At 42.2% G+C, this 27,626-nt stretch overlaps 1 protein-coding gene across 3 annotated transcripts; it reads right to left on the bottom strand.

Annotated features, from left to right (window-relative positions):
• Nucleotides 1-12,550: 12,550 nt before the first annotated feature.
• LOC128709235 (sodium/potassium-transporting ATPase subunit alpha) lies at nucleotides 12,551-26,988 on the bottom strand. 3 transcript variants are annotated; one of them, XM_053804222.1, is made up of 9 exons: nucleotides 26,863-26,988; nucleotides 25,706-25,972; nucleotides 25,430-25,615; nucleotides 22,786-24,381; nucleotides 22,470-22,685; nucleotides 20,897-20,991; nucleotides 13,137-13,311; nucleotides 12,824-13,056; nucleotides 12,551-12,718 (listed from the first exon to the last, which is right to left on the bottom strand). In XM_053804222.1, the coding sequence occupies exons 1-9, from the start codon at nucleotides 26,974-26,976 to the stop codon at nucleotides 12,598-12,600; spliced, it is 3,003 nt and encodes a 1,000-aa protein (XP_053660197.1). In that variant the 5' UTR covers nucleotides 26,977-26,988; the 3' UTR covers nucleotides 12,551-12,597. The 3 variants fall into 3 exon arrangements, with proteins under 3 accessions (XP_053660197.1, XP_053660196.1, XP_053660198.1); XM_053804221.1 differs by lacking the exon at nucleotides 20,897-20,991 and adding an exon at nucleotides 19,263-19,357; XM_053804223.1 differs by lacking the exon at nucleotides 20,897-20,991 and adding an exon at nucleotides 16,633-16,727.
• Nucleotides 26,989-27,626: the final 638 nt, after the last annotated feature.

Below are 27,626 nucleotides of genomic sequence, written 5' to 3'. Positions count from 1 at the left end.
ACATAGCATAGGAAAATTATGTTCGTACAACGAACCGACACCGAAACCATTTTACGCTACACTTTTCCAACATGGTGTCTGGTAGGTCTACGCGTACACGAAACAAAAATACGGACAGCACTTAAACACTTTTCCACGTTGTGGCAAGATACACCTTCCATCCACCATTCATTTGCCATCACTTCCGCAGACAACAGGACAGCGGCAAAACCTCGCAAATGCCATTCGAAGCTGTTCGCATCGCTTCTAATTACATTAACGAGATTAGCGACCGGTTCACATATTCGCTTACTATCTGACTGCCTCCCAGGTTCGTACGGCTCCTTTCCGTACACTCAAACACACACACGCGCGCACACGAGGAAGCAAATTGTATTTTAGTGTCATCACCACGAGTAGATGTGCATTTTTTGAAGTATTATTTCAACCATTTGTAACACACTGTCAAACATTTCATCTCAAATAAAAAAAAATCCCCCAAACCCGATACCGATTCCGTTACCATGACAACATCGTTTATCGGGCAAAGAACACTTCACACTTTGCAGCACACATACGCGCGCACGCACGCACAATCACTAATGGGCGATGGCGGCTTATTGACAGGGCCTAAAACTGGACAAATTTGGCTGTGGGCTGTGTACCAGATAAGCAATTGTTGCTTAAGCGAGAAACGAACCAGAAGAAGAAGAAGAAGAAGCAGTCTCGTCTTCTCGTATCGCTGCTGCGTTCTTATCGAATGATGATTTGCTTTAGTACACACTACGGCAATATCTACCGCCAACACACACACACACACACACACAGGTCGTCAGAGTGAAAGTGAAATCGGTGAAGCGTTACGCGCCGCATCACGCATCTACTCTGTTTGCATCTTCACTGACAGTTCATTTACTACGGCGGTTGACAGCCAGTGTGGTTGCGATTACTAAGATCAAACGCTTCGGTTTCGTAGTTTGGTTTCGAACGGTTCGATGTGTTCGTGGGCTGGCGAGGCAGATACACGTCATCGACCACACCGGCGTGACAGTCGATGATGATCGATGTGTAAATGATAATTCTTTTGGAAGCAATGTGCGAGGTTGTTATGTTTTGTTTCTCTCTAACCATGTCGCTTTTGTCTCAACCACACGCGCACGGGAGAATTACAAGATTAAACGCACATTCCAACCGTTAGCACGCTATCTTCCGAGTTAGCACTTATTGGGTCTGGAACGTTACAGTTCTTTGTGTCGCCGGGCACTATAGAGAGCATTCTATAGCAATTCCTATTGTCACATCGAATTGGAAATACACCTATTACGCTATTGCTTCCGGATTTCCGGGAGTACGTCACAGAACTAGTCAGGTAAAATTGCTCCACTCCTTCCTGATTGGATCTCACTGGCGTCCACAGGCAGTACACGCCAGATACAGCACCAAACCCCCAGATACGAGTGGAGTCAAAACCAGGCTCTCGCGCCGGGCGACACAAAACCGTAATAGGGACAGAAAATGACAACGCACCGCGAAACGCAAAACGCACTCCGGTCGCTTCGAGCTCTAGCACCAAACTGGTGATGGTCGGCCAGCCCCAAACCAACCCTTGCGAGCACCTATTGTTATTGCCGAGCGCCACTCCCAAGGAACAATTTTTACCTCGCAACTACCAGTTTCACACTGGCTAACTCCACAGTCTGAGCGGCTCTTGGTAAGATAGTACACCTATCTCTTTCGTACATTGTATTGCTTCTTGTACCTTTTCGCTCTTCTGAGACTTTGTTTTTTTCCCTCTGTGATGAACACATTCGCAGTTGCGAAAGGCGGCGTAGAAGAGAAGTGCGCGTGTGGATTATTCTACTATTATTCTAGATTACCCTAGGATATCGATTAGAAATGGTAAGTAAACCATATATAATCGACCAAGCAACGTATATTTAAACTGTCTATTCAAAAGTTCACAAGAAACTCATCGCAACAGCATTTTACCGGCGTTCTTTGACGGCAACGGAGTTAGATATGTAAAGTGAAAAGTGTGTAAACAATTTAAATAGTGTTCTTATGACAAATGAAATAAAATCTCATTTGATGTACTATAAAATGTGCATCAAATGATATAAAAAATATTGCAGTGCGTGAGTTTCTATTGAAGCGTGTGAGAGAATGAGAGGCAAGCATCCGCACGGCCCCTTCTTGCTATTCGGTCTGTTATTCGGCCCAAAAACGGCCAATCTTTCGCTTCGTGCCGACTTCGGAACTGCTCCTTGGGCTCCCCCGGAACGGTTCGGTTGCCGAAGCCCCAACGCCCCACCCTTCTTCATCGCTCTCCCTTCTCAACAAGTTGGTTCGTCGCTGAAATGCCGGGACCCGAAGAGAAGTTTTGAACCGAAAACAGTGTGGACCGACCCCTCCCCCTTCCCTCCCCTCCCTCACCTTTGATTACGCACTAGATCGGCACTAACACATGTGCACACGCCAAGAGAGCGAGAGAATGAAACATGGGCTCTTCGATGCGTGAAGTCATTCGTCGTCTGGGAAAGGGGGTTTGCAAAAACACAGGGTGAGTCGGGAGCCGTATGCGTCATCGAACTCTTTCACCCCCAGCTTTTTATCTCGCTCTCTCCATTTATCTTATGCTAAGGTGGTTGCTTTTGCCATGGGGAGATTTTTTTTTTCTTCTGTTCGTCCGTCCGTCCGGATCCGTCTATTTTGCTTGCTTTGCATTTAAAAACCATCGCGCTTTGCGTTTCTTTCACGCCGCAAGCTGGTGTAAGTCTTGCTGTACCGTGATTCACGCATCGAACATCCCCCTTGTGAAACACGGACAGACACACACACACACAGCCACACAAAACAATAAACAACGGTGGGTGAATTTGCGTTCCGTCTATCCGTGCGTGTACCTTCATTTTCTTTTCTTGTTCGAAGCATATTTTCCTTTGTGGCACGTCTTCTGTGTGCTCACGGTGGTTTTTTTCGGTCCGTGACTTTTGGTTCCTGAGGTCGAATATGCTTGAGAACCATTTTATGGGTTATTGCAAGAAATTCTTCAATATTCTACATGCTGTATACTCTCTTCGAATGGTAAAGATTAAATTTTTCTGTTATTTTATTTTAAATTTATAATGCGCTTTATGTACAAACAAATGTAAAAATGTCCATTAATTTTGAAACATTGAATTTGTATCTACCATCATAATGGTGCGATAGTTTGATGAATTTTGCTAGAACGAGGAAAAATCAACCTTCCCCATCCCTAGTCCGTAACCACCTAGATACGGGCGGGCACGTGCACAAGTGGCCAAAACTGTCGTCTCGCGCGCGCCAAACAACGCGCAACACACCTGTATGAGTTTTCACCCTGTACCCAGCTGTGTGTGTGTGTGTACGGTATCGGTACAAATTCCTTCACGCCGACCACAAAATGAAACCGAAAGCCTTCGCTTCGGAAAACGCGGCATTTTCCCATTCGCGGCAAACAAGGGGCACACCCCGCATTCAACGAAACGCACACCCCAATCGTCCCACGGGAACATGTGGCTGTGTGGCGTCGTTGCTCGGGGAAACTATCCAGCCCAGTTCAGCTTGTTCATTCACACGCCCGGAATGTCCTTTCGTGTCTGGCCGCACACATACATGCGGTGTGATCGTTTGTGACACTCTCCTTACGGTGCTCCGTACGCTCTCGTTCGGGAGAAAGTGTCAGGATTTGGAACAAGACGCGTAAAATTCGGGCTCGTCCGTGGCCGAAACACGATTCGAGTTTGCGTTTTCACTTTCACGCACCTTTCGGGTGCATGCGACACCAATACAGTATCGCAAGTCCTACGAATAAAATAAAAAAAAGGTAGCGAAATCATATTTCTTCGGTATACGCTTTTATACGTTTCTGGCTGGGTGAAATTTCGTCCCAAAACCGACCCTTTTTCGTGAAATTGTAAAGATGCCCTTGGACAATGTTCCTTAACCGGATAAGGCGGAATCCCTTTGCCTTGTCAGGGGCATGGTTGTGCGGTTGAGGATTTTCTTAACAACAGTTGTCAATTGAAAGGGTCGCTTCTTGCCATGGCGAAGCATTTGAAAGCGAAAAGTTAAGGGTTCTTAGCCAATCGGTACGTTTGAAAGGGTAAATGACGGCGACGAAATAACTTTTCTGTAGCAGAGGGGTTGAATGTTAGGAATATGAATTAAAAAAAAATCAAAATATTTTTGCCAATTCTTCTCCATGGCATAGTAGGGCAGATCTACAGTCGTTTTAAACAGAAATACTAAATCATAAACACACGTAATGTTTTGTGCAGGGTTCTACCCTCAGAGATGCCGGGAAATTTGCGTTTTCTTGCATACCATCGACTCACAGTGCGCTGTAACGTATTTTCATTTCTTTGCGCCTGCTTGTATGCAATGTTTGAACATGCATGAAACACGAAGCGTTACGCCGAAGCGTTACTAAACCCTTCGAGAGCCAGTACGTGTTGAAGATGTTACGTAGACAAACGTGGGTTACATTTCCAAAATCAACAAGTTACTCTCACGTTTTACCAGGTGATTTTGTAGAGTGAGCAATAGCAAAAAAAAAACAAAATAAAAATTTTAAGGTAACTTTTTTAAACCGAAATGAAATATTGTTTTACATGCTGTTATTCCATGCTGATCAGTGGCAGAACTAATTTTTCCCGATAAGAATGTTATCGGGCAGCCCGATAAGGATATCGTACGAACCCACCTTCCCCCTTCCCAGAACTGTAATTTCTTAATTTAGTTTATAACCACCCTCCCGGGGTAATTAAGGGCCCAAACAATAATTCCGCCCAGGGTCTCCAAGGGGTTTAATGCACCACTGATGCTGATTATTTATTGTTGCACGATTAGTCAAGATATGTTCTGTTTTAAATGAATTAGGAAAAGAACTTCACCAGGGTGTTTGGTCTATCAGAACTTACTGGTGTGCTAGCCCGCGAGTCAGTGTTTAGTATAGGATGATATTATGATTACACTGTGAGTTTTTTTTCTTTAAATTATGCAAGAAGAATGAAGATTAAGACACTCTAACACAGTAGAGTAATTGAGTGTGTAAATCTATCATATGAACCATTGTTCGTCTCTTTTCGATCATTCAAGTCACCGATGTTAGAGGCAATATTCTGCAGAAAAGGCAGAAAAGGATGAGACTTATCACGACTCATTATATAATGAATTATATAAATTATGAATAACTTTTTTCCTTTGCGAGATTCGATTCACTTACAATGAGTGAGCTGTAACGCTCGTGAGTGAGTTGTAAAGAATTGTAACTCATGCGTGAACTCACGTAAGTGAGTTGCTCGCCTGTAGCTGATTAGTTTATGTGATAAATCGAAGGACACCAAGGACAAGGACCATCTTCAAAGAGTCAACGTAGTGCAAACGATTTATTAAACTCAATCGCTAAACTAACTTTTACTATACTTACCAACAAATTACCGAGAACAGTTTTGAAAGAGTAGAATCCAACCCTACTCCCCCTGTAACGAATGCGTTGATTGTTTTATTTCTTTCGTGAGTCTTCCTCTCGCATTGCTTTATTTTTACCATACCAACACACACGCCAGCCGGTTTAGTTTTGTATTTTTTTTTTTCAATACTATTTCTCTGTTTTATTTGACAAATCTTTCAGGTTCTTAATTTTCGTTTATTCATTCAGAAACTATAGTCCATTCGGTATATGATGGTTCTTTGTCGCAGTTGGTACCGGCTCATAACTGACTGGGCTGCACACTTCCGCCCTTCTGACCGCTTCTATGCCCACCCCTTGTCCAACCATTCTGACGCTCTCCCTCTCTCTCTCTCTCTCTCTCTCTCTCTCTATCTCTATCACGCCAACCGTCCGTTTGCGCTAAGCCTGCTGAGATGCTGCTGAGATGTTTCAGGTGCCGATTTGTTTTGAACTCCAAGGCCTACTCTTTTCTCCTGGGAGGACACTTTCGAGTAGCATGCACATACAAACATCAGCCCACACACACACCCACACCCTTGTCCATGGTTCGGTTTTCGGGTGTGGCAATCGAAGCGAAAGGGACCGGAAGGCTTCCTGCTTTTGCTTCACCTCTTCACCGTTTCAACCTACCTACCCCGACCATCCATGCAGCGGCTGCGGTTTTACCGTTCAACTGGATTTTTTTTTTCTTACAATTTACTTGTTTAGTAATTTAAACTCTGCATTCTACTTAATCGGCATTACTTCTTGATCGGCTGCATTTGTTCCAAATAGTTTCATCCCACGTGTGTTCCTCTCTCTCTCTCTCTGTCTCTATCTCTTTTTCTTGCTATATTTCTCTAACATGTTTCTTATTTCAGATTTCTGCATTTCTTATTTCTTCATGTGTTTCCGCGTATGCTTTTTGTGCACAGTTTTTCCCCTTAATTTTCCACTCTTCTTCACCACTTCGCTTCAACCCCCTTCGTCAATTGGTTGTTTCTTGCTTCTTTGTTTGTTTGTAGTGTTTGTGTGGGTTTTCTTTTGTTTAAACGAGCTTAGTTTTTAACTTGTGTTACTTACTTTCGTACAAGAGCTTGCTGCAAATTTAGCTAATCATAGTTTTGTTTTTATCGTGTTTTGTTTGGTTTCTTTTTTTTTTTTTGTTCGTTTTTGTTACACATAGTAGTGCTCTCTTTACTTGGTTGCTGCTGGCATTTTACTTTTATGGTTTTTGTTGTGTTTTGTTTGTCGATCGGCAAATGCTGAAATCTGTATGCGTTCTTCTGTACGTCTGTGTGCATTTTTTCTTCTTTCGAGTGTGTGTGTGATAAGAGAGCAACAGGGATTACACGGCAGCGGAGGCGGTGGCAGCGATGGCGGCGACGGCGGCAATTCTCCCTTCCATTATTAAGCCTACGTCTGTCTGTGTTGCAACGAACGAATAAACCCCGAACCCTTCATCCGTATTGGGGGTGCGCCTGGCCCTTCAAGGGTTGCTTACTCTTGTGGTGAGACATTACTGGGGTAAGTTAGTGTGTTTGTTTTCTCTTTTGCTTTTGCATGAAGTAGTGGGTCTCAGTGCCGGTATGTATGTTTGAATCAATTGTATCTGTTTGCATGTTATTTAATGTGTTTTGTTTTGTTCCTTTTGCAAAACTAGTCGGCGTAAAGAGGCGTTTTGCTAGTGTTTGCATTAGAACGAAATAGACTCATTATCATCATCGGAATGGGGTTTCCCTTCCTCCCCCCCCACTCTTTGTGTTTACATAATAATTGCTTACGACATAGCCGCTTCCGTATTTCTTCGCTACTACCCCACCCGGGTTCCTTGATTAAGGACACCTGATTAAGAGAGATTAAGCAGCGATGCGATTCCACGCGCGCGTAGGTGAATGTTGGTTGTGTATCTTCACTTTATTAGTTATTTACTTAATTACTTGCTTTATTTATCGTGGGGCGTGTGGGCTTCCTTCTCTGCTTTGGTACCCGGTTTTGTTCTTATTTCTTTTTTCGTCTCGTTTGTTTTATTTGTTTCCTTGTTCCATTTACCATTGTAACGCTCGTGTTTCGTTCTACATGCCTCGCCCTCCCCCAGAGAGAAGATGGAGTGGGCGATTAGTACTCCTCTTTGCTTTTTTTTGTTGTTAATATTATAAGGTTGTAGGTCTTTTATTTTATTTTGCCGATTTTTTTCTCTTTTCTTTACGCTAGGTGCATTGTTATACCCCTTTTCCCTCCCTTACACACATCCGCTTCCCTCCCACCCCAAACGGTAGAATCTCGTCTCGCTTTTGTTTGTTTCTTTGTTGTTGTATTCGCATTATTAATCTTTATTATATAATTATTTATTTTTCATTTACAACAATCGGGCAGTTTTTTTTATGTGACGCGTTGCTTTTGGTGTGTGTACGTGTGAATGTGCGTGTGTATGTGTTTAATAAATCTGTTTACTCCTACACAACATTGGATGTAAGTGTGTGTGTGTGTCCGGATCTCTATCATAGTACTGCGATATTTAAACGTTTAGCTCATCCTGCTCATCTCGTTACTACACCATCATTAATTAATCGTTTCGCTTTATTTGATTTTTCATGTTTTCGTTCGATTTGTTTGTTTCCTTTTGTTTTTTTTTGTCTGCTTCTCTCTACTGCTGTACTGCACAATTCAAACACTAACAAGACTTAGGCTGATTTACTTTATTTATTCATTTTTGTTTTGTTCTTAGCTGCTGCCTATACTCTGCCTACAATTATTATACTTACGTTCCCGCAGTTATAAGCGACCAAAAATTTGGAACGAAAAAGTTCACATAAAAGAAACAGAAACAGGTTTTATGTGTTGTTTTACTACTTTAAAAAAAAACGAGCGTTATACTACAACAAATACGGCTCATATCTCGCTGCACACTGATTCGCAAGACCCATCCCTTGTTGGGCATTGCTTTGTCGTCAGCTTCCGGTTGCCGGTAACAAATTACAGACAGTTAACAGTTTTAAGTGTTTAAGGTGCGTGTGTGCATGTGAGCATGATAAAAGGAAAGCTAGAGGGAGAGTGGGAGCAAACAACCGAGTGGAAAAACTTTTTTTTTTGTTGGACAGAAACAAACGATTACATACTTTAAACAACCACAACAATAACAACAACAACAACAGCGCCAACTTTCAATCGCGTGAAACAAAAAACAAACTCGTATGGATTGACCTCAAATAAAAGAAAAAACAACCTTAACAATACGGCCACGGCATGATGCCAAAAACCGAAAAAATAAATTGAAAAATTAAGAAAGAAAAAAAAACAAAAACAGATCCGCGTTTTTTTGTTTATTTAATTCTCTACTTTTAACGTTATCTCTCAGCACTCTGCACTGCATTGTGTGTGTTTGTGTATGTGTGTGTGTTTTTTTTTTCTCTGTGTCTCTATCTCTTATGAACGTAACAAATTTAGTTTCTTTTATTTTGTCTGTTTTTTTTCTCATCTCTTCTGTTTTATTTCTATTTGTAGCATTTTATCTACTTTCTGTCTTGTGGTTGTTACCTTTCTACCTTTGCTTCTTTTATATCCCATTATCATCAAATTCTATTTCGTTTCTACTTGTTTGTGTGTGTTGCGTGTTTTATGTTTTGCATTTTTGTGATTTATGTTTCTGTTTTGTTTCGTTAAAGGTTTTATATTTGCAACGATCTTAGGTGATTTTAGGTGGCGTCGTGTTTCGCAACCTTCCATTCCTATATTCGTCGTGATTTATTCTTTTGATCCGCGGGTGGGTATTTTCTCTCTGTATCTGTACTATAGTTTTTTGTTTGTTTTTGCCTTGCTCTCCCATGCGTGTATGCGCATGTTGGAAATGTTCAACGACCAAGATGCGTCAAGCGCTTCGATTCGTTGTCCAGAGTCGTCCGGTTTAGTGACCTTAGCTGCCCAAAATCGGATAATTCCATAAACGGTAACAACAACGAACGCACTTCCATATGCGCCTCAAGTTCGCCGCCTCATAACCCTTTGTTTCAGCTAAACATTTCCTTCCACACACGCACACACAACACTGCTTCTTTCGTACTCCGTTTTTTTTTTCATCTTCTTTATTCTAGTACTATGTTTTGTTTTCTCTTGTTTACTCACTTTTAAATTATGCTCCGAGCGTTATTTATTTACTTTATTACTTCTTCATTTTCACTTCAGTAACTAACAACGAATTGATTTTAATCATTTGCATCGTGTGTTCTTTGTTGTGTAATTTCATGCTATAGCGCGCGCACGCACGTGTGTGTGTGTGTGTGTCTGTAGATTTATGCTCCCGTCCCGTCCGTAACATTGAAACGTTTGATTTGTTTAATGTTTTCCTGACTGCTGTCCATTTATCGCTAAACACAACAACAATGCACAAGAAGGGGAAAAGATCGGAAACACTAGACCCACCACCGAGTGGGGTGGAACCGATTTTCTTTGAGCGTCCTTGCCGCAATTCGTTTCGTCCATGGCAATGCAGTGTGAAAGGACGTGCCGGTAGCAAAGGATATTGTTGCAAAACGCAATTTGTAAGCTAGTGCGCGGTCGGGATACTGCTACAAAGAGGGTACCTAATTGCGCGGTATGCTTGTAACGAAGACATACGCACTTTTACACTTATGAGAAACGCATTACATCATATATGAACGAGCACAGCGTGTATCTGTCCAAGACCGATACGAATAAAAACACCCTTGTTCCTACCCTCTGCTTTTTTGTTTTTCCCCCTTTTCTGCATTCTAAAATATTACGTGTTAAAATAAAAATTACAACAACAAAAATCCAGCATTACTTCACACACACACACATACACGCACACACACAAGAGGCTCTCGCGCTAAGAGAGAGGAGATATAAAATGATGGCATTTCAAATGGCGTGTTTTTTTTTGTTTGTTTGTTTTTGTTTGATGATGTATACGGCGATGCGCGTGTGTTGGCAGCAAATAGTGTCCACAACGTGTACACACGTACACACGGACTCTAATCAGATAGCAAAATACACGAAAAACGAAACGTAAAATAACACTAAAAACAATCGTATAAAAACCACCTGTCCTAAAACCGCGCGCGCACACACACGCACACACGAGCGCGCGGGCGCACGCACACAACGCACACACACGTTTTCTCATTATATCATAGTCTAACAGCTTTTGCTCTATAGGTTTTCTCTCTCGCTACAACGTCAGCGGATAAGCGTTGAGAATTAATAATAGTAGTAATAGAAAAAGAAAATAATTAAACACAAATTGTAAAACAATTTCCAAAAACAATCTCCCCCACTCTCTCTCTCTCCTCCCCCATACGGCACACCAAAAGGGGTCCACGACCCTGTGCTGAGGGTGTGTCTTTTGGATAGTTCTTCGTACGGGACGATGTTCCAGATACCCAGATGTTTGATTTTCCATCTGCTGAACTACATCTACGACACGGTTTGTGTGTGGGTGTGTGTGTTTTCGCTTTAAATTACTTTTATTCCGCTTTTATTTTCCGCTACACTTGGCGCTATCATGTTACTGTTATCATTTGTTTACAACGGATTTTTCGTCATGCCTTGCCGAAAGCTTGGTGACTCCTGTCTGTCTGGGTCGGTCCGCAAAGCCGCTTGAATTGATTTTATGGATGAATATCGTTTTACTACAAGTGTCCTTACAACACAACAAAAAACACGCCCTTATATGACGTCATTTTCCTACCATTATCATTGCCGATACTGGTACGCCAACAAGATGCAAGCAATATTGCAGTATGTGCATACACAACCACACGCATACACACAAACATAGTGGCCGTAAACAAAAAATTTGCCCCGGTTTCCTGACGATATACCGAAACGGTTGACGGGAGTAAAGACGAGACGATATCAATCGATTCGAACCAATCTCGGGATGCAATGCAATGCGATGCGAACATCGATACGTTACCAACATAGAAAGATTTGTCCAGAGGGGTTCGTTTGGCAAACCTTACCCCTAGGGGTAGGGCAACACATGGCCATACAGGTGATCCGCAACCGTCGAAAACATTTCCCATGCGTGTGTGTGTGCAAAAGACTTTTTTATTACTTAACAAACACATTAGTACTGCGACTGTCCGTGCAATAACAACAAACAACAATAGAAAACATAACCCTACCAGACGAACGTCATCATTATCATTCACACGCACACACACACACAAACAACTCTAGGTTGTGTGGTTCTCATTTGATAATGCCATCATCGATTCGTATGCGCATTCTCGTGAGGTGGTGTTTTCTCCCACAGATAGTGTTTTATTCAGGCGCCGATACTACCGATGTTTCCCTTGCGGTGGGGATGGCGCGCCCAGGCGCCGAACTGCTTTAAACCGGATACTAATATTATGAACAAACATGGCGCGCGCGCACACACACACACACATTGAACCTGCGCGCTGCTTTGTGCCCTTATCCCTAAACACTCGTTTCCAGGTGATCCCGATCCTCGTGCGTGATTCGCTGTGCAGGAGAGTGTTTGTATGTCTACTCCTACGCCACAACTTCCACGGGTGGAGAGCGTTGCGCACGTGTGCCGGCTGCACGGGGATCAGGTTGGGCCTTTTGCTTTTTTTTTAATGCGGAATCGCGTTACGATCGATGCTGTGTTCCTTCTGCTTTCCTCCTCCTTACGTCTTACCCTAGCTAGCTAGCGTTTTTTTTTTCTGCCACTGCTACACCGTCCGTCCCCGTGTACTGCGCTAAAACTGCTTAACCGTCGTACTACTATATTCGTTCGTATTAATGCTTATTTTATTCTTTTTTTCTGCTTCTTCATTTTGCTCGCAAACTATCCACACGATTTCTTATATTGGTTTATTATAATGTGTGTGTTTTTTTTTCTGCACCGTTCTATCGCTTCATACTATGTAGCGTTGTTGCACAATCCTTAACTCCCGCTTCCGACCAGGCTCCGTGGTTCGAAGTGTTTGTGTATGTGTGTGTGTGGTGGGGGAGAGAGTGTTTGTGAGTGCACAATGTTTGATGCCCGTGAGCATTTTCTTATGTATGGCTGCTTCATGTATAGAGTTTGCATGTGTGTGTGCATGTTGTGTCTGTGTGTGTATGTGTGGGGGGAGTTGGTTTTGTTTTTTTGTTTTTGTTTAATTAATCTTTTTAAATATAAATTTGTTGACCTAATAGTACGTTTCTTGCTCTAGCCAGCCGCCTGGTTTGCGTCTCAAGTAGAAGCGACGAATTTCGTCATACACGAAGATGGACAAGCTAAACGGTAAAGCTGGTAGCCACCAAACGAATCTGTCGTGAGGAAAAAGGAAAATTAACAACGGATTAGTACAACCGCGGGAATAAAGTATAAGTGGCTCCACGCCATAAGAATAATCCACCCTGTACAATACTTACTTCAGTGGGTACATGCGCAGACCCTTGTCCATGCCCGGTGTGTAGGACAGGATGGCAGCAAGTATCGTTTCGAACACGAGACCAAAGTTGAGGGCCCAGTTTCTCATGCCCTGGTGGAAAATCGAGTTGCGGCGAGTCTTACAGATGATCAAATCGGCCCACTGGACGACGACAATCGACACGAAGAACGCGGTGTGGCAGGTAAACTCGAGGGTCTTGCGATCGCGGTAGGTCTACGGTGAACAAGGAAAGAGGCACAAAGTTAGAGTGATGTACCGCGTTTCGAGTTTCTCCCGTGAGCGTGTCTACTTACCCATTCCTGACCGTACGAATCGGTGAGATCGTTGATGGCTTTCGAGTCCCAGCTCTTGCGGAGACCGAACAGCTTCAGCGGCAGGAATCCGTTCTCAGCCATGATGACGAAGTACACGAAGAAACCGGCAGCAGCCTGAATCATACCGATCTGACCGTAAGCCATCGAGATGAGTCTGCACTCCGCGATGTGAGGATAGTTGGTGCGCATTTTGAGGAAAGATAAAAATTGTTCGACGGGAACCGATGGGGAAGAGGGGAAGAATGGGGGAGAGGGAGAAAAAAAACATCATTAAAATTGTGTTTGAACCGGTCGCGGATCAGTTAGTAATTATTGTTACGGATGAGTTGTTTTGTATTGTACGAAACTAATGTTAGTGATCAGATATTAGGACATTCGTTCACACTCGGTATAGTCGTTGCGTAGGAAAGTTGTTACAGTGCCAGCAAACGGTAGTTAGCTTTACTCCTGCAATCAACCAATACCGAGTGTAAACAAGAAGCATCGGTCCCAAAACCCCAATTAGTGGAAAGCGTTACATTAGAGCAATGCGGGTTAGGCGATTAATATAAGCTTAGCAGATAATTAACAACTACTTAACGCTACAAATCATACCACTTATACACTAAAAAAGCATCAAGCGTGCAGGGCAGTACAACAAAAGCGAATTATTTTACACTACAATAGTCTATATCTACAGCCGGTTATACAGTAGCGATCCCGTTACACCTTGCACAAGGTGTGTACAAGATGGCGGAAATGGACCAAACGATGATTTCATAAAGAAGTAAAAGTACACAACTAAGCATAATGTTAGAGAAGAAAAGCTTAAAAGTTCATGCCATTTTTTTTGTATAGGAAATAGATTACAAGGCAGATGTAAAAATTTAATGTAAGTTAGACAACAGCACTCGTTTGCCTACCACAGGGGAAAATAGAACAGAAGTATTAAAAGAGTATAAGAGCTCAGGAAAGCTCTCCGAAAGAAGCTTACGAAAAGAAAGGAAGAAAGATAAAACAGGAAAGGCCAAGTAAATAGAAAGGACAGAGAGATAGTAAGAAAGAGAAGTTGTAAAAAGGTAATGAGTAAAGGAAACAAAACCACACTTTTCTCATACGAAATACTCACTTTTTGTTCTGGATACAATTAGAGTTTGGAAATTTTTGGCGAGAATGGAAAAAAACAGAGGGCTTGGAGCGTGGGACAAGTGGGTGATATAAATGGAACGGTGGATTTTCCGGTCGATGGAAAAGTACACAATCGAAGGACATTATGTATCGTGACGTGAGAAAGATTACATGTTTAAAATTGTTCATTGTGGGACGTTTTTAGTGAGCTGATCTGGTTGTTGTGTGTATTTCGGTAACACAACTACAAGTCCTATATTTCTAAAGCTAGTTTGTGCTAGTTTCAAAACACAAATTATTCTTCATGTAAAATCAAAAAAAAAAGGCAAGAAGACCAATTGCAAAGACTATCAGTTCAATTTCACGTTGTTGCTATTATTAATGAGCGTTGAAACTTAACAACAGAACACAAGGCAAAAACAAAGGTTGTGCAAACTAACAGGGGGTGGAATTTGAGTAAAAACCGACGTTTTGCAATATTTTCAGGAGTGAACATCTAACATAGCTACACTATTGCTAACATCAATAGAACTGCTTCATTGCCTTGGGAAGCATTCCGGTTGAATCATTTCACGGTAGGGAAACAGCTGCATTATCTAACAGAAAAACAAAATACATAAACTCACATACACGCATACACACATACATATACACAGCAAATAGATTAAACAAGGAGTTTGCGGTCCTGCCGGGCAGACTACTACACATCGTTCCAATGAAACGAACAACGGCAACATCTAAAGCGAATGGAAACAACATAAACACACGGAACTTTTTTTGCACGGGAAGGGTTACACCGTATGGTATTAACATTGCGGGGGTCATATGGGTTTAACTTCATCGGGATCTCACATACTGATCGGGGTGTGCTTGTAAAGGAAAATCAAACTGCCGGTACCGGCCCCATCAATCGCACTTGATTGATGGAAGTTTGAGAAAGATGATTTGATTTTCGTTTCACGTAGGATTTGCAGGTGATCCACTAAGTGTGTGATCTAACGGTGACAACAGACCGGGATCGTTGTGTAGGTGTGAAACTATATGCTATTTATAACCATTCCAAACTGTCTAAAAGAAAAGTAATACAAAACGTTTAAACGCAAGGTCGCGATTCTACCGTACGCAGCTAAACACAACAACATCTAGAGTGTGTAATGTGAACGAACTGATCGCTAAAACAAAAATCAAAACTTCACAAACAAAGACCGTTGCGTATGGAACTGAATGAGAAAGTATAACGTAAAACATGGGGAAGAAATTGTAACATTAGCGAAGGTAAAGAAAATGATAGTTATATAGATAGAGCTATCACAAAAAGAAAAGGAAACATGGACACATTCCGGCAATGCCGACAGTGTTGTAGAAGTGGAAAAACCGAATATCGAGATAGTACAGGAAAGTAGTTACTAGTAAGGCTCGTTTCTAATCGTTCAACACTATGACATTCTAGGACGCAAGGCCAACGCTAGTGATGGAAAGACAGAATAGGAGAAAGATAGAAAGAATTCGTTGTTGGTGTGAAAGGTGTAAAAGCATCCGGAAAGGAGTTCCACCGTGCAAACGCACAGAGGGAAATTGAGGGGAGCGATTGGTAGGATTTACCAATCGTGAAACTATTCCTATGGTAGACCGTTTTCAACGAGTCTAGTAAGGCACAATTATTTGGTTGAATATCACAAGTTAAGTAGCTGTCGTGTTGGCTCTAGCACGATCAACATGAGAAAGAATGCATTTGAAGAAGAAAACAACACCGAAACATATCAACGTAACGCGTTACGAATGCGTTACGGATTTTCAGTACCAATCTAACGTACGTTGGTAAGGTAAAGAACAGAGTTTATACAACACTTCTCGGTTACGCGAGTGTCCCGGGGGATTGTTTGGTTTTAGCAAGAACAAAAATTAAACAATACAGATTCGCTGCTGAAAACATAAGACACACATTCATCAACGAAACAAAACAATAAACGGTAAGTTACTCGGACAAATAAGACAACAAAACAAAAACGGCATCAAAAACATACAAAACAGAAACGCAACAAGTAAAACCATATTTAAGACGTTGGTCAGTCGAAGCAGCAGCAAGCTACCACCCACAGAAGTAACCATTGTCATTCATCATTCATTCGAATATGGAAATGACATCCGAATGAACGAATTGTACGAACCACATAAAACAAAACGAAAAAAAAACAACACAAGACACAAAAAAGTAACGAGAGTGAGAGAACATGTAACAGAAAAGAAACCGAAACAGTAACGTGTACATAATCATATTTATATGGGTGAATCAACGTAACGCATAACGGATGATGAGTTCAATTCGGTGGAAACGTTTATACAAGAGAACGTGGCAACGTATCCTGACCTGCGGTTGACCAAGTTGTCACGATAAGGATCTCTCGGTCGGCGCTTCATAATGTCACTCTCCGGTGCTTCGTAGGCGAGCGAAATGGCCGGTACCTGCGGAACGGAGTGGCACGCACGAGGTGGGTCGCAAAGGAACGCACCGCACGGTTTGCGTACACGCATGCATACACACCCACACGCACACACACGCGTACACACACACACACACGCACACACAAGAAGGGGGAAAAATGAAGTGGTTGAAAATTTCACATGTAAATATATTAGTATGAGTAAACTAAACGTAAACGATGTAGTAGAAGGTATAGAGTTACGAGCAGGCACTCGTACTATAGCAGTGCGGCAGAGCTAGCCAGCGCGCCCTGTGTGTTGAGTGAGGCTATCAATGTAATGCTGTACCGTACGTGACGGTTACGTTAGATGCCTTGCAGTACTAAAGAGAGACGATGTAGTCATGTAGAAGGCATCGAACAGAGTGATTTCGACATGCGATTAGCCAGTGGCAAGCAATGAAACACACTTTGGACACTTTTACTTTAACTGTAGTCAGTTCGTAGTCTACATCTCTCCACGCTAAACATCGGGTGGGCGAATTCGTTAAAGTGAAACGTTTCGGTTTATCGTACAGCATCCGTTAAGCAGCTAGCTAATAGATCGTTTGAACCACAGAGATACGAGGCAAAACACACATTTTTACTGCACAATCGAGGTAAAAACCAAAAACTCTATTGTAATAGAGAGAAACTATGTTTTTGAAGTGGAGAAGAGTATAGCTGTCGATCAAGTTTAGATCGGGATAGATGATGCTGCAGTGTCTCAGCTATGCTATCATTCTTTGACATAGGATTTACAGTTGTACTAAGAAGTCATCCAACTAACCAACAAATCGAGTGGAAGTTGCGAGAAAGATAGCGAGAAGTAGAGTAACGTTCGGAAAAAGAGAACTATAGAGAGTATTGTTGGGAAGATGTGAAGAGATCTGCGTATTCTATTCTAGCGCACTCCGGGGATGCATTGTAACTAGAAAGTACAGAGAAGCTAAATCGATTCAAAACAGAAAAAAAACCATATCACTATTATTTCGTTCCAACTATGATAAGGTTTTACGTGTATCAAGACGAGGTAGTGCTAAGAAGATTGCAAACGGAAGTTGGTTCGCAAATGGGGATTGTAAGTAATAACGCACGGTAGCACGGGTGCACGGTTGCTGTCAAATAAGGAACATTGAAAAGTCACTTGAACGTCAGGCAAATGTAGGGATTTGTTCTGTTTTTTTTCTGGTAAATTATTGTATGTTGTTTACGAGTATGAGCCTTTTTTGCTCGAACCAAAGCATGAACATTGCTGGACGGATATTGTTTAGTGTTGTTGAGTAAGTATGAATGTTCCTCTGAGCGGAAAGCGAAACAGGATACGAGGAGCGGGAGAATATAGGACGACCGCATGAACGAACAATGACGATGGTTTCGATTTGATAGACAAAAACACACCCCCAAGTGATGCGCGGACATCACACATCACGGGAAAGGAATAGATGGAATGGTAAATGATTACGAGCAAATGGGAGTAATTGTGACTATCGTATAACGTACCGTATGGGCTAAACGTATAACAACGAAAGATGATATTCGGATTTCCGAAACTGACCGAGTTGATACATTTTTTGCGTTGATTTATGAGTGTGTGCAGGAAGGATACGGGAAAAGGAATCGAACTTACCTTCGCTGTGGTTTTAACGCTTTTACTAATGTAATTAAATCGCTCAGCGATTTTTTTAATTTAATTACTTTTCGCGACAATTTAAAGCGAATAAAGAATTTGTAACTGAGTGTCCAAGGAGAGAACGTATCGTAAAATAGAGTGAGTTGCGATAATGTTTTAAAACAAAACAGCAGGATATAGAGAGTAGAAAGAGAAGGAGAGAGAAAACAGAGAGCTAGCAAAAGGTATACGAGTAAGAAGAATAATGTACCGAACAACAGTCAATGAAGAATATAACATGAGGGATTTTTCATTGATTATTGCCTGCGGCACAGCATAAATGAACAGAGTAGAAAAAAAACACTATCGAGGGTATTGTCAAAAACCAAACGGGGCTAGCCAATTTCTATGTCAAACGATATTAAAACAAAAACCATACTCCCAACACCGGAATATTACACGAAATCAAAACTTACGAGAAGGATAATAGCAAGAAGGATTATTACAAAACAACACGCGCACACGAAAACAACAGACACGCACACATAGTATTAGACAAAGAGAGAGAGAGAGATAGAGCAAGTTTCAAATCTAGCAGATGACGGCTTCTATAGACGTCAGCAAATGGCGGCTTAGTGGCCGCAGGTTAAAACAATCAGTATACAACAATACAAAAATTAAGAGATCACGATAGTATAACAGAGAGACACACACACACACGGAAGGATATGTTTGAAAAAGGAAAAAGATACATCTGACAAGCGTATGCGCATGGCTGTGCAGTCCCCTTATACTCTCGCGGAGCGTCAGCATCAGTGGAAAGCTCAGATAAACGTAAACACGCTTGGCCAGTATGTATTTGGTGTGGTTTTTTTTTTGCTTGCTGTTGCTTGGCTTGATTTTGTGTTTCCAGGGATAATGGTTTACCTTTCGTTGACCAATTTATCAGTGAACGGGTTACGGGGCTGGCGTTTCATGATATCGGATTCGGCTTCTTCGTAGGCAAGTGAGATAGCGGGAACCTGCGTACATCACACAGTGTGGTGGGACATACGAACATGGATTTACACGCACAAATGCACACAAACACACACAAACATAGCGCAATGGATGTTGTAGTGTGTGTGTGTGGTTTGGGGCGGATCGGTGCATGTATGATGGACGGGCGAACCATTCGATATGATGCGTGCAGATCGGGGGTATTGATCATGATCGGATTCCAACCAATGAAGTACCGACGGCGGTATTTTCGTACGAGAACACGCGCACACAAAATGTCCACATGAAGCAAAACATTGTGTTTGTGAATGGAGAGTGTTTTTTTTTTTGTTGATGTGTTTTAGCACGATACACACAGGAACGGGCACGAATATGGAGCGCCCCCAAATGTTAGCAGGATAACGATGAAACGATGGCAGGCATAGGATTTAGAGCATCATCGCAAGGCACATCGAGGGGTCATTAATTTGAGTAGGTTGTGAAAATCGTATTTGTCGACGGATTGACACAAGTTAATACATTTGCATGATTAGTAATGTTCGATAAGAAAAGAAGAAGAAAAAGATTGTTTGATTACTAAGCGGGTTACAGAATAGAAAAGTGATTAACATGTTTATAAAATTTGGCGGCAGAGAAAAATGGACGACGGGGAAGAAGCGATTGCTTTCGAACAAATCTGAGTGTGGTTCTATTATCGGCGAGTAGAAAAAAGCAGAACGGGACGATCACAAAAGCGATACACTTGACGTAAATCAAAAGATTGGACAGACTGGAAGGTTTCGTCGCTTGGACACTAGGAGGTATCGGGGCGTTAACTACTTCTTCCAATGTTGAAGAAGCTACGAAAGATGTCAACATCGAGATGGCAGACGCATATATGATCGTGAGAAGGTCTCATATGAAAATAAATCTTGTCAGAAGAAGTGCAAGGAGAAGATAGATGGTAAATAATGGGGCACGGTTGTGCAATGAGAGCGTGGGGCGAATACGCGAATGATAGCTGACTGTTTGAATGAATAGGTTTGGCAGGACATTTCGAAGGACATTTGCAGGATAGAATAGAAAGTGCAAGTCTGTCATGATGTTGTACGTGTGTAGTAGTAGTGAGAGAGGGGTTTGTTGTGTACACCGAGAATGCATGTTCTTGTTTGCATTCGTGTTGGATTAAACAGTTGTATGGTACATCTTCTTAGCTTTGCATAAGTTTAGGGCCAAAGCATCAATCTTATCTTAAACCATCTTACTGACTAGACGTTAATGAAATGCTTCTTAATGTTTAGCAGCATTCACCATCACACTAGCTGTTTGTCAAGGTAAAGGATTTAGTTCCCAAATGGTTTATAATTTTTACCCAAATCTTAACTAATCTTAATCATATTGTTGGGTGCGTAGCTTCGTTAGTTGAAGTTTCAAAGTGCATTCTCTTTGCGTTAGAAGCATCGTTGGTTGGTTGGTTGAATGTTATTTGGCAGCGGTTCATTCGGAGGTAAAATCGTTAAAGTTTAGTATGGAAAGTTTATCAACTAAACCCAAATTAAAATCAAACAAAAGTAAATAATAACCTCTCATTGACAAGTTTATCGTTGAAGGGGTCACGCGGTGGTCGTTTCATGATATCGGACTCTGCATGTTCGTAGGCTAGCGAAATGGCAGGTACCTAGATAGAGAGGGGCGCGTTTACGATTCACGGTGCGTATTATGGAGAAAAAAAGATGAAGGTAAAAAATATCTATGATTGCAAATCGGTTTCTGTTTGCTTGCGGCGTCGTTCGCGATAATACTGTACAAAGCATCGACGTTGTATCACGCAAAAGAAATCTAGCTCAGCGATACTCTCGGCTAAATCAGTTTCGCCCCTTTAAAAAATCCCGCCAAACATCGACGTGTCTTGTTATTCGCAAAAATAAATAATTATTTCTACTTATGCTTCTTAGCGCACATACCTGTTTTTTTCTTTTATCGGATAACATTGAACTAGCCTATAACTGTAGCTAGTATCAATACATATATGAGTTTTTTTAAAGCATATCAAGAGCATCTTCTAACGCCAGGTTTGCATCACTGTTTACTACGTTGGCAAGTGACAGTCTAGTTGTAGAATGCGATATAATTTTACATAAGTTAAGATAGGTAATAAGATAAGAGTAGAAATCGAAACGATAAACAGAGCAATAATAATTTTACTTGTTCGCTATAAGTAAAATATTTTATATAAAGACTTATAGAAGAAGAGAGAAGAAATAGAGAAAGAAAGAGAGAGAAAGATAGGCATGTGATTCAGAAAATAGGAAAAGTGAGATAAAGAATAGTACACCTTTTCGTTAAAGACCATGGGTGTAAGATTGAAAGTGTAAGAGAAATAGAGAAAATAGCTCCACTAGCTTTGTGACGCTAGACAGCTCTTTGTCTAAATTATTAACTACGTAAATAAAAAAAAACAGGTCAAAAAGAATATAGGAACAAAATAGCAGAATGAAAAGACTGTATAAAATATGATCGAAAGTATTTACGCAACCATTCATGGTTACCTCTCGTTCACCAGCTTGTCTTGGTACGGATTACGAGGCCGTCGTTTCATAATATCGGATTCGGACTCTTCGTAGGCCAGCGATATGGCCGGCACCTAGCAAAATAGTATGCACGTCGATTTCGAGAGAGGGGGACACGGTGATTTGATTTGGGAAAACCCATTGCCGATTTCATCCCCGGAGGGCAATGATTATGCGGAGGGATAAAAATGTACAGAAAAGAAAGAATTGTTAAACTTATCGCTTGATCTTCGCTTTCAACACAGCACAAACAGTAACGCTATCAAGACCCAAGAGCGTGTAGAAACAAACCGTATAGAATGGATGATACAATTTCACTCATATTTGAGAAAGGGAGAGCTGAAGTAACAAATCGATCCTATTAGCTGTGTAATCTGCCGCAGTCGCAGTTTTGCACTGCCGCAGCAAAACTTATCGCGATGCCATTCGTACATCACTATCGTCCAGAACGTGTATGAATATACTCGCAAATATCTTTTAGTTATTACACACACCCGCACAGTCGCTAAGGCGGAACATGTCGTTCAATATCACAGGAAGAAAAAGAACCAACAGTCACGAGGACCATGGATTCGAGCAAACTTACCATGTCCGTGCCCAAATCGATACACAGAATAGTGACGGTGCCGAGCGGTAGCGGAATGTCGCACAGGATGAATGCCAAGAAAGGCGAGATTTCCGGAATGTTAGATGTCAGCGTGTAGGCGATCGATTTCTTCAAGTTATCGAAAATCAGACGTCCCTCCTCGACACCAGTAACAATCGAAGCAAAGTTATCATCGAGCAGAATCATGTCAGCAGCCTAAAATTAAAGTTAGTATACAAGAGAACGAGTATCACACAAAATGCTCCAGAAGCCATTGGTAGAGATGTTCTCTTCAGTTTGTATAGGTTAACAGTACCTGCTTCGACACATCCGAACCGGCAATACCCATAGCAACACCAATGTCAGCCTTCTTCAAGGCGGGCGAATCGTTCACACCGTCACCAGTTACAGCGACAATAGCACCCATGCGTTGGCAACCCTCCACAATGATCAGCTTCTGTTGCGGCGAAGTACGGGCGAATACAATTTCAGTATGGTAGCGCAGAATTTCGTCCAGCTGTTCCGACGACAGGTCACGGAGTTCCGAACCGTGTACGACGGCGGCCTTTGCCTCACGTGGGTTAACCTCTGACACCGGGATGTTCAATCGCTGGGCAATGTCTTCAACAGTTTCGTTGCCCTCCGAAATGATACCGACCGACTTAGCGATAGCCTTGGCAGTGATCGGGTGATCACCAGTAACCATGATGACCTTGATACCGGCTGAACGACACTTGGCTACGGCGTCCGGGACGGCAGCACGCGGCGGATCAATCATGGACATTAGCCCGACAAAGCGCAGATTTTCAACCTGGAAGTTCACATCGTCCGAATTGAACTTGAAACCGACCGGGTACTTGTCCGATGGCAGCAGGAAATCACAGAATCCGAGCACACGCTCACCGAGACCGCCCAGCTCCAGGTAGGCATTGTTGAATGCTTCCTTCATTTCTTCGTCCATAAGCTTCTCCTTGCCGTTAATGAAAATAGTTGAGCAGCGTTCCAAAATACGCTCGGGGGCACCCTTCATGACCAACAGATAGCGCGGATCGCTGGGGTCCTCTGTCTCATGAATCGACACCTGGTACTTGTTGGTGGAATTGAATGGGATTTCGCACACCTTCTTGTTGCGCTTGCGGATGTTCATCACGTCTCCTAGGGCCAGCTCCATACACTTCAGCAGAGCAGCTTCGGAAGCGTCACCGCTAACCTCCTTCTTCAGAATTGGAACACCGTCCTGGCCTCCCTTGAATTCGGCACGGTTGCACAGTGTAGCGATGCGAGACAAGGCCTTGAATCCGGGGCTGGTGCGGTCGTACTGCACACCACTCTGATCCTCAGTGGTATCGGCTTCAATGATTTGATTGTCAAACCACATATGCGCAACGGTCATCCGGTTCTGGGTCAGCGTACCAGTCTTATCCGAGCAGATAGTCGAGGTCGAGCCGAGCGTCTCTACGGCTTCCAGATTCTTTACCAGACAGTTCTTCGAAGCCATACGTTTGGCAGTGAGCGTCAGACACACAGTGACAGTGGCCAGCAGACCCTCCGGTACGTTAGCGACAATGATACCGATCAGGAAGATGACAGCGTCCAGCCAGTGATATCCGAGGATGAATGCGATGACGAAGAAAGTCACACCGAGGAACACAGCGACACCCGTGATCAGATGAATGAAATGGTGAATTTCCTTAGCGATTGGAGTCTCACCAGTATCCAGACCCGAAGCCAAACCAGCAATACGTCCCATCACGGTATGATCACCACAACTGATGACAACACCCTTAGCAGTTCCTTCAACAGCGTTGGTCGAGAAGAAGGCCAAATTTTTCGTTTCCAATGGGTTATCATGAGTAAAATCGGGTCCACGGGACTGAGGCTCGGATTCACCAGTCAACGACGAGTTGTCAACCTGAATGGAATTAAAGATATCACAAGTTAGATTGTTGAACGAGTGAGTTTTTTTGCAAGCGCAAATATCAGGCAAAGTCACAAACTGGTTTCAATGATGGTGCAAAATTTTGATTCGTTTGCATTCGATTAAATTGAACTTACTTACATTATAGCAATGGTTTACATGAATTCTATGACATAATAAATTCTAGTCGAAGTGCACTGTCCCTTTCAAATAAAAAAGTAATAATTCTCGCCGCAGAATTGATAGGGGTGCGAATAAAGATTCAGCACATACTTTTTTTTGCAATATACAACATCCCTCTTCACTCTTACATATTAAACAGCTGGATCCTGCTTCAATGAAAGCCACCACATTCAACGGACGGGTCGCATTTAGTATGTCCGCCCGTTGCACAATCAACTCATTTCTGTTCGGTTCTCTTCATTCATTCAGTACATCTGATTGGACGCGCTCATATATGCGATACATCAAACAGTACGATTGGACGGGTTTCGGGCGTGTGATGAAAGCGCGGTAAAACCAATCAAAACGAATCATCATAAAACCCGACAATCGGGGTTCGGACCACTGCAACACAATGACTCCCCACCGGTAAACACGCACGCAGCCAACCGAACAGAAGTTTCTTCCTTCCTCCGCAAGTGTTGTTTGCGAGAGCATCGCTTCAATTATTTTGTGCTCCACATAGTTTCCTAGCATGATTGGAACGTTTCGCGAATGCCGCAATTGAACAACTAACCTCTCCCTCTTGCTTCTGAGAACTATAACCCTCCTGCATTCGTACGAACAAACATGCATATCTGCACATGTTTTTGCTAACATACCATCCTTACGAAAAATGGCTTCAATTCAAAGGAATTAAATTTCATTATTAATCAACGGCGTATGTATAGGATGGATAAGTTTGCTTGCCTATTGTACAGTAGGTGCTACCACCGCCACTACTCCATGACATAAAGCCTTTCATGGTCGCACACCAACATTCAACCGGTTTGCAACCTTTGCTTTGATTAACGGCATCGTTACCGTGTTGCTATATTACCTTGAAGTTACGCGCTTCGATGATGCGAACATCTGCCGGTATCCTATCGCCGAACTTGACCTCTACGACATCACCGATGACCAGGTCTTCGGCGCGCAGCGTCAGCTTCTCACCCTCACGCAGCACGGTAGCGAATTGCGGCACCATGTTCTTGAACGATTCCATAATTTTCGAACTTTTCGATTCCTACAATAATAACATGAAATAGTAAGGAATACACATCATTTAGTACACATAGAAATGTGAGCAATTGTTTTATTGTTTTGCCTTCCTTACCTGGTAGTATGAGAAGATGCCGGTAACTATCACGACAGCGGCCAGCACGATTCCGAGATACAGGTTATCATCAGCCGGTTCCTCAACGGTACTGGCCTGAATCGAATAAGCGATGAAACAGAGGATGGCACCGATCCACAGGAGCAGAGCGAAACCGCCGAAGAGATTCTTACAGAACTTAACCCATTCGGGCGTCTGTTTGGGTGGGGTCAGGGCGTTTGGTCCATCACGTTCCAAATTCTCCTTGGCTTTTGCATGACTCAGACCCTGAAAGAAGTCGAGAAAAGGAAGAATTTTAATTACATTATATACTAAGCAGTCTACAAATAAAAACGCAATCACTCCATTGTCTCTAATTCTTCTTTATTATTCGCCTTTCAAAAAAATTTAAAGATCCGGAAGTTCCTATCTGGATTGAAGTGAACTGATTAAAAAAACAATATCGGGCGGGATTAAAGGGTGACACTCTTCATCTATTACGTGATAATACATTTACCGGCCACTGTTATGATGGCGCTTAATGCAATAGTCTTTTATCACAATAGCCGAAGCTGCTTTGGTACTAATTTAGTCTTTCCATGCGCATCGTACAATGATAAAACATATTGGTAAATAAATACCATGTCGCGAAACAATTACATTTATTACCGCTTATGTCTGGTTCGGTAGGTTTCTTACCGCTATCAACCAGGCCAAACCTGCCGCGTATCATAAACGGGTACGATTTAAGATAGGTTTGACGGTTAAGATTGATGAAATACACTTTATAGCACGTTGCGATAAGACGGTTTTTCTCTAACTCATCGTGTGATGCCATCTTCAAGGTGAATGCTATTGACAACAAAGCTGTTGCTGCCTGTTTTTTTTGTGTCAATTTACATCTGTATAACATTTTGAACATAGCAATACGACCTGGCCGTTTCTCTCAAATAACAAAAAAAAAACATTTTGGACATTTACGTTGCACACTGGACGCTCTTTATGTACGCTGAAAAATTGTGAGTTTTGTGCTTACAACTTCAACAGCAGTTTACCAAGAACATCAATTAAGCTAAAAGAACGGTTCTTCAATCCTTTCTACACTAGTTTCATAACTTATTTTCATATCATATATATCTCACCCTTCCTCAACCGCTCATTTTGGCTATTATACTTACATTCTCCGGATGTGTCTGTAGTCGCTGGTACAGTTCCTCCGGTGTGATCTTGTGATAATCGATATCAAGCTCTTGTTTAAGATCATCTAAATCAGTTTTCTTTTTTGGCGGCATTTTGCGTCTTGACTGTCAGTCCAACCGGAAGCAGCAGAATAGCGATAATTCACACCGTAGGAAGAGAAACACAAAAACAAAATACAATTAACATATATTCATTTGTTCACTGCACAGTTTGGTAAATCGTTCTATTCGACTGAGCACTGAAGCTATGCGCTTTGCACCGATGTGCGCACAGAAATTCTTGCTCAATCGAACACTGGATTTCGACTGACAGAGCCGTGTCGTTGCATCTCATCGTTAGCGACCGAGAAGCATCATTAGTGTTGCGATAACCGTTCATGATGGTTGCTCGTAAGATCGATAAGATACCGGGTGTGTCAATCAAATCGTTTGGTAAAAGTTGTTAACATCAAGCAGATCCGTGAGTTGGTCGAGAGTACGCTGAGGGATTCATTCGACCTACTTCACTTACCAGCACCAACTAATGCTACTGTCGAATATATAACTACAACCACTACCACTACTATCGCAATTAGTTTTACCGTATTTGCCACTGTAAGATCGCTAAATAATAACATTTAAAACTATAATTTCAAACCATACTATACTGTTAATATCCACATTAGTTGTTAATTGCATACTGTATATGCAATATAGTATATCCCAGTTATTCTTCATCATGTTGACATCTTATCTCCGGGTGA

Source organism: Anopheles marshallii, chromosome 2 (assembly GCF_943734725.1).
Source record: "Anopheles marshallii chromosome 2, idAnoMarsDA_429_01, whole genome shotgun sequence".
NCBI lineage: Eukaryota > Metazoa > Arthropoda > Insecta > Diptera > Culicidae > Anopheles > Anopheles marshallii.
The sequence above is the reverse complement of the archived record's forward strand: the minus strand, read 5'-3'. Positions and strand labels throughout refer to the sequence as shown.